Here is a 15,749-nt window from a genome sequence, read left to right as displayed (position 1 = left end):
TTTGTTTCAGAATTATTTGTTAAATACTCTCATTTCTGCATTGAACTTTTTGGTGTCTGCCAAAAATCAGTTGACTGTATACACACCAGCCTATTTCTAGGCTGCCTTCCTTGTATTGATCTTATGCCAGTATCATATGGTGTTGGCTACTGTGGTTTTATAATGAAGCCTAAAGTTCAATAGCTGTCCTCCAGCTGTTATCCTTCAAGATTATTTTGACTACTTTAGGTCCTTTGCATTTCCTTGTGAATTTTAGAATCAGATCTTCAATTCTACTATAAAACAAACAGAATTATTGACATTGGACATCCCTGGTTTTTTTAGTACCAGGTACTGAACTCAGGAGCAATCAACCACCAAGCCACATCCCCAGGCCTTTTTTATGTTTTATTAAAGATGGTCTCGCTGAGTTGCTTAGGACCTTGCTAAATTGCTGAGGCTGGCTTTGAAATTGACATCATCCTGCCTCAGCTTCCCAAGTCACTGGGATTACAGACATGTGCCACTAAGCACGTTTCCCTGCCTGTTCCTTTTTTCTTTTTTAAACCATAATTTTTTTTAAAAAAATTTTAGTTGTAGATGGACACAATACCTTTATTTTATTTATTTACTTATGTGGTGCTGAGGATATGGAACCTAGTGCTCCATGCATGCGAGACAAGCACTCTACCATTGAGCCACAACCCAAGTATAGCCTTGCCTGTGTTCTTAATCTTAGGAGTCAATTCATGACTCACCCTGAGTATATGCCTTTTTTTTTTTTTTTAAACAACATTGTATCTTTTTTTTTTTAGTTGTAGATGGACGCAATAACTCTATTTTTGTGTGATGCTGAGGATTGAACCCAGTGCCTCACACATGCTAGGCAAGCACTCTTACCTACCACTGAGCTACAACCCCAACCCAAATATGATTTTTATATGTTCCTTATTTGATTAGGTTATTTGCACCTACATAAAATATTGATCTGTAGGGCTTTTTTCCCCGTTTGTGATCTTTTTGCCTTTTGTGTTAGATACATATAAGTAAGCCTCATGTTGACTGAAAAGTATTACCTTCTTTGCTAAGTCTCTATAGAATTGATATTCTTTCTTAAATGTTTTATATAATGAAGCAGAAATGTCTCCTTGGTCAGGACTTTTATTTGTAGAAAGATATTTAAGTATAAATTCAATTCATTAAAAAAAATTTGGGGGGGATACCCAGGGGCGCTTTAACCACTGAGACATACCCCCATCATCCCCACCTTCTTTTTCTAACATTTTGAGACAGGGTCTCGCTAAGTTGCTTAGGGCCTTGCTAAATTGCTGAGGCTGGTTTTGAATTTATGATCCTCCTGTCTCAGCCTCCCAAAATGCTGGAATTATAGGTATGCCCCGCCACTCCCCACTAAATTCAATTAACTTTTATAGATATTGGAATAATCAGGGTTCCTACTTATCACTTTTGACTTTCAAGAAATTTGTTAAATTATAAAATAGATTGACTTGTTTTTATACTACCTTTTCAATGTAAGATCTGTAGTTTATTTCATCTTTAATTCCTGACATTGTAATTTTTTTTCTTGATTAGTCTTACTAAGGATTTATCAACTTTATTGACTTTTTTGAAGAATTAACTTTTTTTGGTAGAATTTCTTGGGTTTTATTTACTTTCTACTCTTATTTTTCCCCCTTAAGCTTATTTTGGATTTAATCATTCTTTCTACCTTCTTTAGTTACAAATTAAGAAAAATTAATTTTAAGCCTTAATTCTAAACACTGCCTTAGATGCATCCCACAAACTTTGATGTTTTATTTTATTGTCCTTCAGATAAAAGTACATTCTAATCTCTATTTTCTTATTGAATCATAAGTTACTTTTAATATCTGAAAGTTGCTTTCTAGATGTTATTGATTTCTGATTACAGGTATATCTCCTTGATAAAATTTCAACAATCTGAAATACATTGACATGGGGTCTATCTTGGTGAAAATTTCATGTACATTCAAAAGACATGTTCGGTGTAATGTTCTATAAATGTCAATTAGGTTAAGGTAGCTGACACCGTCATTCTGATCTTTACTCTTTAAAAAAATATATATCCCAATAAACTGGACATGGTAGCATACACCTGCAATCCTAGAGACTAGGAAATATGAGGCCAAAAGATTCTAAGTTTGGGGCCAGCATGGGCAATTTAGTGAGGCCCTGTCTAAAAAACACAGCTGGACACATAAGCATATGTCTGTAATCTCAATGACTTTCGAGGCTGAGAACCCTGTCACAAAATAAAAAATAACAAGGGTTGGAAATGCAGCCCAGTGGTAAAGTTTTCCCTGGATTTAATCCCCAGCACTGTAAAAATAGAAAAATAATAAAAATAGATCCCATTAAGATACTATACCATAGAGATACTTGCATACCCATGTTTATGAAGGCACAATTCCCAATAGCCAAGTTATGCAATCAGCCACTAGTACAAGTAATGGATGAATGGATTAACAAAATGTGATATACACAGTGGAATATTATTCAGCCTTAAAGGACCAAATCATCTCATTTACAGGAAAATGGATGGAACTGAAGATTATTAAAAGAAATAAACCAGACTCAGAAACTAACAGGTATCACATTTCCCCTCATATGTGGTATTTAGGGGATGGGAAAAAAACGCAAATTAAAAGTAGGAGGGAGACTACAGAAGAGGAAGAAAGGGGATGTGGGAGAGTGTAATGGGGGATGAATACGATCAAAGTGTTATTTATGTATACAAAATATGCCAAAAAGAGACTCACTCTTCTATATATTAAAATGTACTAATAGAACCATATCCTAATGCCTGAGGTGGCATTAAAATACCCAACTACGATTGATACTATTTGTTAACTTTTTAAAACATTTTAATACCTATATTTTTTTATGTGGTGCTGAGGATCAAACCCAGGGCCTAACACGCTAGGTGAGTGCTCCACTGCTGAGCCACAATCCCAGCCCTCCCCTTATATTTTTAGATTCCCGCAAATATCACAAAAATTCCAGTTAGGAATTAGATGCATAGATGTCATTTCTGATAGATACCACCTGCCATCATCATGATGGGAAGGCTCTTTCAGACCTGGTAACATTCCCTTGTCTTAATGTCTACTTTGTCTGTTAATAACCAACCCCACCCATGGCATTAATTTTTTGCATGGTCTTTCCCTTTTACTTATGTGATATTCTTTTATTTTAACTTAGTGTGTCATCCTGGTTGTTCAGTTTGACAATGTGTGCTCACATTTAATATAATTATTGGTATAATTCTATTTAATGGACATCTTTGGTTTCTTTTTCAAGAGAAAGCAAAATAAATATAAATAAGCAAAAAATGTTATTTGCTTCCTACTTTTATTATTGTTACTCCTTCTTTGCTCACCTTTGGCTAGTCAAATACTTTCAGTGTTTCATTTTGATTCCTGTAGTAGTTCTAGATTATCTCTGCTTTACTTTTTACTGGTTGCTCTAGGGATTATTATATGTACCTTTATCACAACCTACTTTGTGTACTATACACTAAAATCAATGAGTCTTGTTACAGAGTGATTCCATTTGTCCATAGTCTGTAATACAATTCTGAATAGACAGGTTCATGAACGAAAACTAGGTAGTATACAAATGTTTTCTTATTTTTGCTTAAGCCAGTACATTGAATTTTGATTATTAAAACCACACACACATTAGATAGGGAGAGAGGTTTGACCAAACAATTGTAGTTACTAAATTCTTTGTCCAGAGATATGTTACCCATCTATATATGCAATATCAGGGGCAATTAACAGTCAGTCATACAAACCTCTTTTGATACATTCTTCTAATGTATGAAAAATTTGAAGGCTGGAGTTGTATGTAGCTCAGTGGTAGAGCACTTGCCTAGCACGTATGAAGCACTGAGTTCAATCCTCAGCACCACATTAAAAAAATAAAAAGTATTGTGTCCATCTACAATTAAAAAAAGATTTGAACTGGGTTCGATCCTCAGCACCACATAAAAATGGAATAAACAAAATAAAGATATTGCATCCATCTATAACTAAAAAATATATTAAAAAAATGTAACAAGTATCAGGGCATAGTCAAAAATCTGTGCATGATTTAGGTCTTTCTGTATCCACTGCCTGTATAATTAAACCACACTTACATGTTGTGATTTTATCTAAGTGGGGAGAATAGATTGAAAGGACTTTCCTAGGAGCTTCCATCTACTTATGTGGTTAAAACTAGTAAGAAAAGGTGTCAAGGAATCTATCTGTAAATGCAGGAGGACTGCTGGCTGACAAGTAGGAAAGCTGAAAAAAATTAGAAGCAGCTATAAAACCTCCAAAGCAAACTGGCTCATATTTGGTGAGGCAAAAGATTTAAAAAATAACATAATAAATGTGCTAAAGGCCTAACCAGACAACCAGAAAAGCACCATCCATAACCAGCCTAGGTTGTTAAAAGTTCGTATTCTATTCAGATGAGTATTTACAAGTACATAATAAAATATTTACTCAACAAAAAATGGGTTAAACTGTACATTTAAAGCGGAAATTCACTCAAGTGGCACACTTTGTTGGCCATTAGAGCTGGCCATATCAAGTTTGAGACTACTTTCTCCAAAATAGGCCAATAGACTTATGTTAAAGACAACATGTGTATTGAAAGTAGCAATTTTATTTGAGTTAAAATTATTTACAAAAACCCAAAGACATACTTCATGAAACTGGTACAAACTATTTTTTCCTGCCGTTGGCTTTTTGCTCCAAAGATCACAGCTGAGAAATACTGTATAAAATAAAAATAGGATTGGATTCAGAAAAGTACTCTACTGTTCTAATTTCCAATTGGTAGTATTTACAGAAATATTTACAATGGAAAAAAAGGTTACTTTAAAACTTTAGTTAATTTGCAAGTCAGCCTCAAGTACCCTAAAATGCAGAGTTCTCTGAGGGTTAAAAACACACAAATGCACTGCAGCTGGTGAGGTGGTATCTTCCCTCACCCCCACCCCCAACCAAAATCTGCATCTCTATCAGTGCTTGACAATTAGTTATTACTTAAAAAACAAAACAAAACAAAAACCTGTTAAACACTGAGGTAAACCAATTCCCAAATGATTACCAGTGTAACAGAAAAATGTAGTTCACCCTGATTGATCTCACCCAAATATTTTATAATATCCCTTACCATCTGCCACAAGTCAGTTTTACCAAAAAAATCTGTTTTCTCTAAATCCAATGATTAATAAATATCAATTTATTAAAAAATAATTAAACAAAATATATCTATAACTAATTTAATTTTATGGGTATAATTTACCAATGTTTTCAACAGTTTGCTAAGCTAGCTTTTATATTCAGGGCAAATACAATCTTAATCTTTCCCATGTTACACTGGCATACTTACTATGTTCTTAAAAGGTGATGGGGTAAGGGGGGGGGTTGGGGGTAGCAGGAAGAAAATTTGCCTGGAATGAGTTACTTCCTTATAGATTTCCCAACAATCTGCATTATCAAAAATAGGAAGACAATAGAAGGCAGCCACTGCATTAAAAAACATTACAGCTGGCACTGATACAAGAGCCCCGGTTTGTCACTTTATACAAGGAAATAACAAAGTCTAAATGGGTAAAAGTTAGACTTCTAGTTATTTTCCCCAATACACACCAAACCAATATTTTTATGGCTTCAAGTTTTACAAATCCAATAAAGAAACATGATTTAACTACCAGTACCTGAAAGGTAATTAAAAGTATTAATGAAATTGATCTCTGAAAAAGCCTGTCTTCAGGCCCAATTAAAAAAAAAAAAAAAAGTATAATCAGTGGTTTGAACAATACGAGAAAAATTTGCAATGTTGTAAAATCAAATCTATAAAACATGCTCTCTGTGTTCCACAACTGTTTTCCAAATGACAACTGTTCTATGAACAAAGAATCTGGATGGAAAAAGGGTCTTCTCTAAACCAGCAATTTTAAGGCTTTGCGCTTATGTAATTGATCCTGTCACTCTATAGAAGAATATACACGTTATCTGGAAACATGAATTCAACATTGGTGTTTTAGCTTCCTTATATTTACTGTACTGAATATTAGAAAATATATCCAGAGAGCTTCCCTCAAAATGATGTTTCAAGAGCCTCCCTAGCATTAAGTGTAAACTACCCTGGGTTTGTCTACTTTGCTTAATCATTTAACAGGGCACATCAATATAATATTCCCTCAAACTGTTGTTTTCTTGCGTCTATAGCTATGACACATTATGGTATGATATTGAATATGGTTATGGTCTCAAAAGTGAAAAATAGTCCAACACCCAAACCTAATCAAGAATAAAAAAATATACTATTATCCCTTGTATCTTTGGATTCCATCTAATTTTAAATATAGACAGTAGTTCAGGGAACAACAACAAAAAAATTCACAAAATTATTAAAAGCTTTATTTACGATTGGAATCATTCAACAAAAAAGCAAAAGCAAATGAGCCTGAAAAAGGAACTAAGCTGTTGTCTAGAATGTCCTCAGAACATTCGATACCTCAGTAGCTAAGCTGCCTTTGCACCTGGCTGGCATGACAACAGTGGCTCAACATACACAGCAGTTGCACTAACAGCAGCACAAATTTTCCCCTTAAAACTTGCCCAGAATAGAGCAAGAAAAAAAGGGGAGGATATAAACTCTGCCAAATAAGTGTTTTTAAATACTGCATGGAATTGTTAACAGCCTGAACCTTTTCCCTCATTTTTGATAGTTGCAGATTGATGTAGTAACTGTCATTTAGCAAATGCAGAATGCATGACGAAGAAATCAGACGGTCTTAAAAATCCAAACATGAATGATACTGATGAATGTTCTTGATATATCTTCAAGGACTTCTTTCATGACTTTTCTTTGTCTAAGGATAGCTCCAGCATTACCGAGCACCTGAAGCAAAGGTAAAGCAGCTAGCAATGTTCCAAATATTCAATCACTCTAGAGATAGACTTCTGGCCTGTTGTTCCAACAGCACACTGAAAGAGGAGGGAAAGAAGTAATGGTTAATATTTAACAAAACTGTGAAAATATTAAATCAAAGTTTAACTTCTAAAGACATTATTAACCTAAACACTACAAATCAAAGTACACTGAGATTAAACTGTGGCTTTTATAATAAATAGTATTTTGCCATAATAACTGTTAACTTGAAAAATAAAACAGTTATTTAAACTTAAAAGAGAATCTGCTTTTTCTTTCAGTCACTATGGCCATACTAGTTTTATGTTTGTCAATGTATTATACTTAGGTTTAAATTCATAGACTAAATAAAATAACTTACAGTAAGATTCATGAAGCTCAGGAATTTTTTGAGCATCTCTGTCATTATTGAGAAGTCTCCTTCTGGCAGGTATTCCCGCACAGTGGTTACATTGATCTGAGGAAACAGATTTAAGAAAATAAAATCGGTCAACTAGCAGAAAACATGAAAATACACCTTATCATGTGTTGATGGTCATGGCATACATCATACTGCAAACTTCTACAGGGTGCTTGGAACACCTTGGTTATTTCACTTACATGTGACTTCACTCTGTTCTAGTGAGTTTGTCTACCTCCTACCCCACCCCCCCACCCCATCCCCACCACCTGGGAAAGAAAGGGAAAAAGGCAAAGTTGACGAAGAAACATTTCTGGGCAAAGCTATTTTTGTAAATGCACAGAGAAAAGGCCTGGAATAACAAACTGCACCACTGAGTATGTGTGTATGAGGTGGGAGAGGGTTATACTTCAGGATATACTCATAGAGTTGTTTATGAAATAAAGATCAAAGAAAATTTCTCATGATGCATAAATGAATTATTCAGAATAGGAATTAATTAGATCTTTCCAAAATACAATATGACATAGAGATTCTGTGCCAATGCCAGGAGAGTAGATTAAGGTGTTCTTTATTATTAACAAGCAGCAGCCAAGCTATATATAAACAAACCTTTACAAGGAAAATGCTGCATGATCTGCTTTAACACTGTTTCATTTAATTACATTTAGAAATGCTTAATTTAAAGCTTCAGAAAGAATAAGGAAAAGTTTTTTTAGTAAAGACTCAATTATAATAAAGACCACAAAAGCATGTCCTCCTAAGTCTGGATATACAAGATAAAGGTGTGTGTGTGTGGGGGGGGGGGGGATGGAGGCTGCAAAAGAATGCTTCTAATTTGACATTAGTTGATGGGGGCAAGGAAGGAGAGACGACATCTTACTCTCTAAGGAAATCCCCCTTTATTTTCTTCTATTTCTCCACCAGGGTACTTAGGAAATTATAAAGCAACAGTCAGATGAATATAGTTAGTAGGCAGTACCAACCATCCACAATCAAACTAAGCATCCCCACCAAAAGCCATGACAGTGGTGGGCACTGTAGTGACTGGTGTCTCTGGAGGACTGTTCAGTAGAAAAGGACACCTCTGTAACACAGAATAAATTATCAGCTATTATGCTTTGAATGAAAGTCCCTCTTTAATCCATCTCTATCAACAATCCAGAGAATGCAACATTTATAGTGGCTGAGGCAATGGGAAGGACAGTTATAGCACTTGTTTTAAACAAAGGGCAGCAGGCACAAAAACAAGATGCATGATACAGCATACACAATTTGGGAAATTTTTTAAAAAGTATCCAAACTATGGTATATTAGGTTGGGGAGCGGTGAAACAGTCTTGGGGCCTGCTAACAGTAAAAAAGCCATTATTCTCTTAATGACAGCAAGCCAAGGAGGATTCAAAGAGAGGAGGCTACATGATCAGCAAGTGCTCTCTACAAGAAGCTAGCTCTGGTGGCAGTGTGCAAATTTCAGGAATGGAGAAAGGCAAGAGAACTGGAAGGGCAGTGAGATGACGCACTGCCATGCATCATATTCAAACTGGCAGTAAGGATGGGTATCAGAAATTGAGTGCACTCTTCTGAGCTTCCTAATAAGTATGCTGTCTTTTTCTACAGGCAGGATTTTTTTTTTTTTTTCAAATGAGCACAAACATGTGGGTTTATTTCTGAACTCTAAGTTACATTCTTTTGGTCTATTTGTCTAAAGGTTGGTCCCGCAGTCTTGATTATCGTAGCTTTGCATTAAGTCTTGGAATCATGGGGCTGGGGCTGTAGCTCAGTGGCAGAGCACTTGCCTCTCATGTGTGAGTCACTGGGTTCGATCCTCAGCACCACAGAAAAACAAATAAATAAAATAAAGATAATCTATCTATCTGTCTATATATCTTGGAATCAGGAGCTTTGAGCCTCCAAATTTGTTCTTTTCCTGATTCTTTTGGCTATTAGGGGTTCCTTCCATCTCCATGTGAATTTTAGGATCAGCTGGACCACGAGGATCTGTAAGCCTGTGATTCTTTTTTTTAAACACCTTTCAAAGGCCATAATGTCTGATAATTCTCTGTTGTCTTTTGTTTGTGCTGATTGATTCTTGCTCATGTGGTCTTGTCTCCTTGTACGCCTGGTTATCTTTGTGCTCTGCTCACCATATCACTCAGTGTGTTCAAGTTTGGGAAGGAGGGGTTAGAGAGAGCCATGGGTTCATCCAAGATCCAACCCGGGGAGGCTTCTTGGAGGAGTACAGGCAGGATTTTCTAACTCTTCTACTTCCACATTGGGCAATCTGATTTCCTTTACATTTTGTATTATTATCTAGATTTTAGGGTTAATCTCAGTGATCCTCCAAAGCAACACACATATATAGGACTCTATGAATTCACAATACTGCTAACGACTTAAGAACCTTATAATCTCTTTAGAGATGAGAGAGCTACAACAAGAGTATGAATTAACATGGGGAAAAAATAACCCAAGATAAATCACATGGTACTAACACAATTTAATGAACCCTTAATAATCATGATTAAATACAAATGAAACTAGGGCATATGTGAAACAAATACCTAAAACTCTCCCCCCTCTCCCACAGTCCTAGAGACTGAACCTCACAGATGCTAGGCAGGCTTTCTATCACCGTGCTACATCCCCCTAATTTAAGTATTATGTTTGTTGTTTTTATTTGAAACCCGCCTCTTCCTTCTTTCCTTTGTATGGTATTCCTCATTTACTTTCAAAATCTTGTCATTCAAAATAAGTTAAAAGGCTGAACCAAGAAGATTAGAGGTAAGGGGGATAAAGATCTTGCAGGAACTCCAAAGCCATGATGAGAACTCTGGTCTGGATACTGAAAGCAGTGGTGCCTGGAGGGTGCCACATGGAGTTGGCTAGTGTGCACTTAGATCGACAATGGAAAAGATAGACAAGCAAGACTGATTAGAAAGTCACGTAGGACTCAGATGAGTGGATATACAGAAAGTGCAAAAAGGCAACAATTCAATGGCTAAAATTAAGAAAAACAGTGGATAGATGGACCATTACACAAAAGCCAGCAAAGTGTCCCCTTAAATGAAACCATCATTTTATCATTGCATTCTTTCTTCCAACCCTCTTTCAAAAAAGAGATGACCTCCATTTTCAAACAAGTTTCAGAATACAGATGGCCCTTGCTTTCTCTTGAAGCTAACCCTCTCACTATAGATCTCTACTGTTTCCTGAATGCCCTTGTTCCTAGGAGAAAATCCTCCTTTACTTTAAAATCTGGCTTTACAACTTAACTTTCACTTAAGAATATCCACCTGTGCCCCACAGTTTATAAAGAGATTCACAATGACTCTGACATCTCCTTCATATACTATTTTTCTTTACTACACATCTTTGTGTTTCCCATCATAGCAGACTATTCAATAGCAATAACCATCTACTTTGTGCTCGAAAGTAGTCACAGAAGTACCTAGACACTCATATTTCTCATAGGTAAATTCTGATGATCTAAATCATTCACAGTAATACCATCTGCTTGAACAGTGACTGTTTCAGACAAAGCAGGACTCAATGCTGGCCAAGATTGGGGAAAGACTACTTGGTAAAGAGAGGATAGGGAGGGTGAGAAAAATGTCTTAAGAAACAGAGGAGAAGGGACCTACTAGTGCTGAATATTGTACTGTTAAACTAGATAACCCTAGCTACAGTCAGCTGATGGCTATGGGGAGCACTTTCAGCAATGGACAACATAACATACCAAGGACAGTAGTTAATCCAATGTACTCTTACTTTGTAATGTACCTTGAAAACTACAACAAACATGTAAAAAATCTCTAACCTTAGATGCTATCTTAATTTTCATGTATGCAAAGCTTCTTTTTTCTAAAGATTAAAAACACTCTGACTAGTTTGTTATTCCCATCTGCCCTCCTCTTTTGAGATCTCAAATAGCCTGATTCTGACAGGCATATCATTCTAATAAAGCCATAAAAATCAACAATTCGCTTCACTCCGAACCTTATTTGGAAAGGAAATAAAGATGTCAGGGGTACATAAAAAAAGAAAACTATTTGAGAAATTTATAAAGGAAAACTACTGCAAGGATAGACATTTGCTTGCTTTTTTTCTTCAATAGGGAAGAAATACAATTGTTTAAATAATTCTATAATCAACTAAAAGCCTTTCTGGAATAAAGTAGATGTAACTGGAGAAAAAATTAAAGAAATAAATAAGTGAATTAGGCAATGGTAATAAAGCTGTTATACTGAATCTTTGTAAAGATAGATAAAAATCTCTTTAACTATTTACTTACTGGACTTTCCTGGCAGAGACACCCAAGAAGTAGAGCAGTGTAGGAGGCCACAATGCAATCCTCCATGTGTTTGCCAGCATGCTGAAGGGCTGAGGGTATTTAAAAATAGTTTTAACAGTGTACCAAATAATACAACACCACAAAAACCAACCATTCTTTTACTTTTCTTTAAAAAAAAAAATAAATAAATAAACAAATGGTTGAATGATAATATACTCCAAATTAATAAAAATTAACTCAAAATGGCAGATACCTAAATATAAGAATTAAAACCATAAACTCTTATCAGACTATATAAAGAATTCTTACAGCTTAGTAACAAAAAAACAATACAATAGAAAAATGGGTAGAGAGCCTGAATAGACATTTCTAGAGCATACAAAAGGCCAACACATAAAAGATGTTCCACATCATTAGATATCAGGGAATTGTAAATGAAACCCCAACAAGGAATCACTAGGTATACACTCTAAATATTTTCAAAGACAATTTTTGAAGGTGCAGAGAAAATGGAACCCTCATATACTGCAGATGGGAATGTAAAATGGTACAGTTACATTGGGAAACAGATTAGCATTACATTAAAATGTTAAATAGAGTTAATGTATAATCTAAAGATTCCACTCTTAGGTACTGGGGGTTGAACCCAGGGGCACTTTACCACTGAACTACATGCCCAACTGTTTTGTTTTTTGAGACAAGACCTCGCTAAGTTGTTGAGGCTAGTCTCAAATTTGCAATCCTCCTGCCTCAGCCTCCAGAATTGTGGGATCTCGGGTGTGCACTACCACATGCCTACAAATGGGGAATGAGGCAAGAGGATCCCAACTTTGAAGACACTGTTTTTTTTTTTTGTTTGTTTTTTTTAATAGGACTGGGGCTGTAGCTCAGTAGTAGACTACCTTTGAGTTCAATTTCCAGCACCACAAAAGGGAGAGGGGGGTAAAAGAGGTAAAAACAACCTATCAACAGAAAAATGGATAAACAATATGTGGTACAACGATAAAAATAAAACATTTGACTATACAAATAAGGAATATCTTATTAACACATGATATAACATATAGTAGCAGACATAGAAGCATGTCACAAAAGGCCATATATTATAAGATTTTTTTTTTTTTTTTAGTGGTGATGGTGGTGCTGGGGATCAAGCCCAAGGTCTTGTGCATGGGATGCAAGCACTCTACCAACTAAGCTATATCCCCAGCCTCCCATGTATGATTCTTTTTCTATGAAATGTGGGACACAGGAAAATCCAGAGAAAGTAGATTAGCGGTTGCCAGTGATTGGGGGAGAAAATGGTGGTGGTGGCTGCTAGTGGGTATGCTGTTTCTTTCAAGCTGATGCAAACTCTAACCCTAACCCTAATTAGATAGCGGTACAATTTTGTAAATACACTAAAAACTACAACACTTATTTACTTTAAAGAGGTAACTTTATATAGTATATAAATTATCTCTATTTTTTTTTTTTTTTGGTACTGGGAAAAATAAACTCAGGGGCACTGAATCACTGAGCTACATCCCCAACCCTATTTTGTATTTTATTTTGAGTTGATTAGTGACTCACTAAGTTGCTGAGGCTGGCTTTGAACTTTCGAACCTTGTGTCTCAGCCTCCCAAGCCACTGAGATTATAGGTATGCACCACCACACCCAGCTACAAATTATATCTTGATAGAGCTACCATTAAAAAAAAAAAAAAAAAAAAAAAAAGACTACTAAACAACCAAAAATATTATTATACGAATTGAAACATCAAAACTTAGTAACTGAGTTCCTTAGGAACAGACTTTGTTCAATATTAGAACTAATGGCATGAAGAAACAGAAAGAAACAAAAAGATAAGAGGCTCAGAATCAGACATTGCTATAGACTACTTCCTAGCCAGGTGAAGCTGAACATATTAAATTTCAAATCTTACGGACATGAAATTACAAACTGCTATTCTACAGAATTTGTATGAATGGTAAATCCAAGATCACAATTCCTGACAATAGTAGACATCTAATAAACATTTGATTAGTGAAGATATTACCTCTAGTGTTATTTCTTACTGCATTTGTGAACTAGTAGTACTTACTCTTTCAAAACAATACTGTAATGTATGACAAAAGATCAAGTTTAAAGTGAGGCTGATAAAAGAATCTAAAAATTCAAAACTGGAAAAACCATTATGTTCACATTTTACCAAAGAATAAAGGAGAGAGGGCCCAAGAAGGAACCATATTTTTCCCATTAGTCAGTCTGCCACTGACATGCACCTTCCTCATTGCTAGGAAGAACTATCAAGCACTGAACTATCAAACCTTATTTAGATTGAACTTGAGAGGCTCTAAAGTAATAGCTAGAATTAAAATATATTCTGAAGAAAAAAAAAAGCAAACTCAAACCATTACTGTCGGTTTGAATACACCACTCAAAATAAACATACCTTTATTGAGGTCAAGTTCTTCATCATCCTCCTCCTTCTTATGTTTCTCATCTGCACCATCAGTCTTTTCAGTTGATACCCACTGTATTTCTCCACTTGTTTCTTGCCATTCTCCACTCTTATCATGCTGAGTGGTGGGAGCATCTTTGATCAACTCATCTGTTTTACTTTCTGCCAATTGGGCTGCTCGTTCTCGCTCAAGGAAAAGCTGATAAAATTATTTTGAAAACCATTAAAAAGGTATCACTGATAATTATATACTCAATATTTTGCCTTAAATAAGGAGGTCTGGGCTGGGGATGTAGCTCACTAGGACACTGTTTGCCTAGCATGCCCAATGTCTTTGGTTCAGTCATCAGCATCACAATCAAAAACAAACAGAAAAAAAAAATAAGAAGAGGGTTTGATTGAGCTTAAGTAACAGATTTTGTTCTACAACCCATGGAAAGCCAAAATAACAAAATACTGCTGGGATTCATTTAAGTAATCTACTAATGACACAGGCACTGTTTGCAAGAATAAAAGTCTCCATAATGTTTTGTAATTGGATAACTTGAATTCAAACAAAAAAGAGGAAGAACCTTGAATAAAACTTCATAATATTAGGGCAGAAACAACATAACCTCTTACACAGGGAAAAACTTACTTGTATACTGTGTGTTCCCTATAGTCAAAAGGAAACATTAACTAAATTCCTTGCCTTCACTTACTTTATTTTCCCTATGCTGCTTCAGTACTGAACACACAGAAAGCATCTAATATACTTGCTGACATGATTTGGGAAATGGTCCAAGTTACTAATGAGAAACTACCTAAATATCAAATGCAAGCTGGCCTCCAAAAACTGCTAAGTATTCAGAAGAGGAGAACATAAACTTCAAAGAGAGCATGCATAAGACAATATCCTTGGGAAAAAAAAATTTTTTTTCAAAACTGGTCTAAGAATCCCTGGGTGTCCCTGAGACTCTATCAGGAAGTCTGAAAGGTCAAGACTGAATTCTTCATATAATAGTTACAGTTCAGCAAACTTCCTTCATTCTCTCTGAGTACACAAAGAAACTCTGTAGAATCTATATGCCATATGATTATACACCCTTGTTCTAGTGGTTAATATAATTTCCCCCAGATTTTCTTTATAAATTCAGTAAATTAAGATGGATATAGCACTTGAGAGTGTAAGAAAAAACCTGAGATGAAAAAATATCTGAAAAAGGAATGAAGAACTTCTAGTTATATCTCAGGTAAGGATCAAGTTATAGATTACTTCATGAAGAAGTGAACCATTATTAGTCCAAAGAAGGTGGATAATTAATAGTTAGCAAGACCTTTAGAAAAATTAAAAGGATGGCCCATTACTGTTTCTGGACTTATAGGACTTAAACTGCTGTGACAAGTATAAATCAAGGTGAAAGGAAGCATATGGTTGGTGATGGCTGAGTATCAATTTTAAATGTACATTCTCTGCCACAACAATTTCTAAGTCAGAAAATTACTACACACACTTAGGGAAAATATGGCTTCAGATTTAGTGTTACTTAATTCTGTAACAAAAGAAAACCAAAAAACCAAAACATTCAAAAGTGTATTGGTAGAGAATTGGTTAACTACTGAAGAGCACTGCACTCATTACAAAGGTTGAGATAAATATGTGTGCTGATATAAAAAAA

At 35.3% G+C, this 15,749-nt stretch overlaps 1 protein-coding gene across 3 annotated transcripts in view; it reads right to left on the bottom strand.

The window, feature by feature from the left end:
• Positions 1 to 6,418: 6,418 nt before the first annotated feature.
• The window catches only part of Wapl (WAPL cohesin release factor), a 74,543-nt gene continuing 65,212 nt past the window's right edge, over positions 6,419 to 15,749 (bottom strand). For all 3 annotated transcript variants that reach the window (XM_027939886.2, XM_027939889.2, XM_027939888.2), the window contains 4 exons: positions 14,083 to 14,290; positions 11,648 to 11,736; positions 7,316 to 7,411; positions 6,419 to 7,010 (listed from right to left, as the gene is read on the bottom strand). In XM_027939886.2, the coding sequence (XP_027795687.1) occupies positions 6,945 to 7,010; positions 7,316 to 7,411; positions 11,648 to 11,736; positions 14,083 to 14,290 (459 nt within the window). In that variant the 3' untranslated portion in view covers positions 6,419 to 6,944. The remainder of the gene's footprint in view (positions 7,011 to 7,315; positions 7,412 to 11,647; positions 11,737 to 14,082; positions 14,291 to 15,749) is intronic.

Source organism: Marmota flaviventris, chromosome 4 (assembly GCF_047511675.1).
Source record: "Marmota flaviventris isolate mMarFla1 chromosome 4, mMarFla1.hap1, whole genome shotgun sequence".
NCBI classification, from domain to species: Eukaryota; Metazoa; Chordata; class Mammalia; order Rodentia; family Sciuridae; genus Marmota; species Marmota flaviventris.
This window is presented reverse-complemented; position numbering and strand designations above follow the sequence as displayed.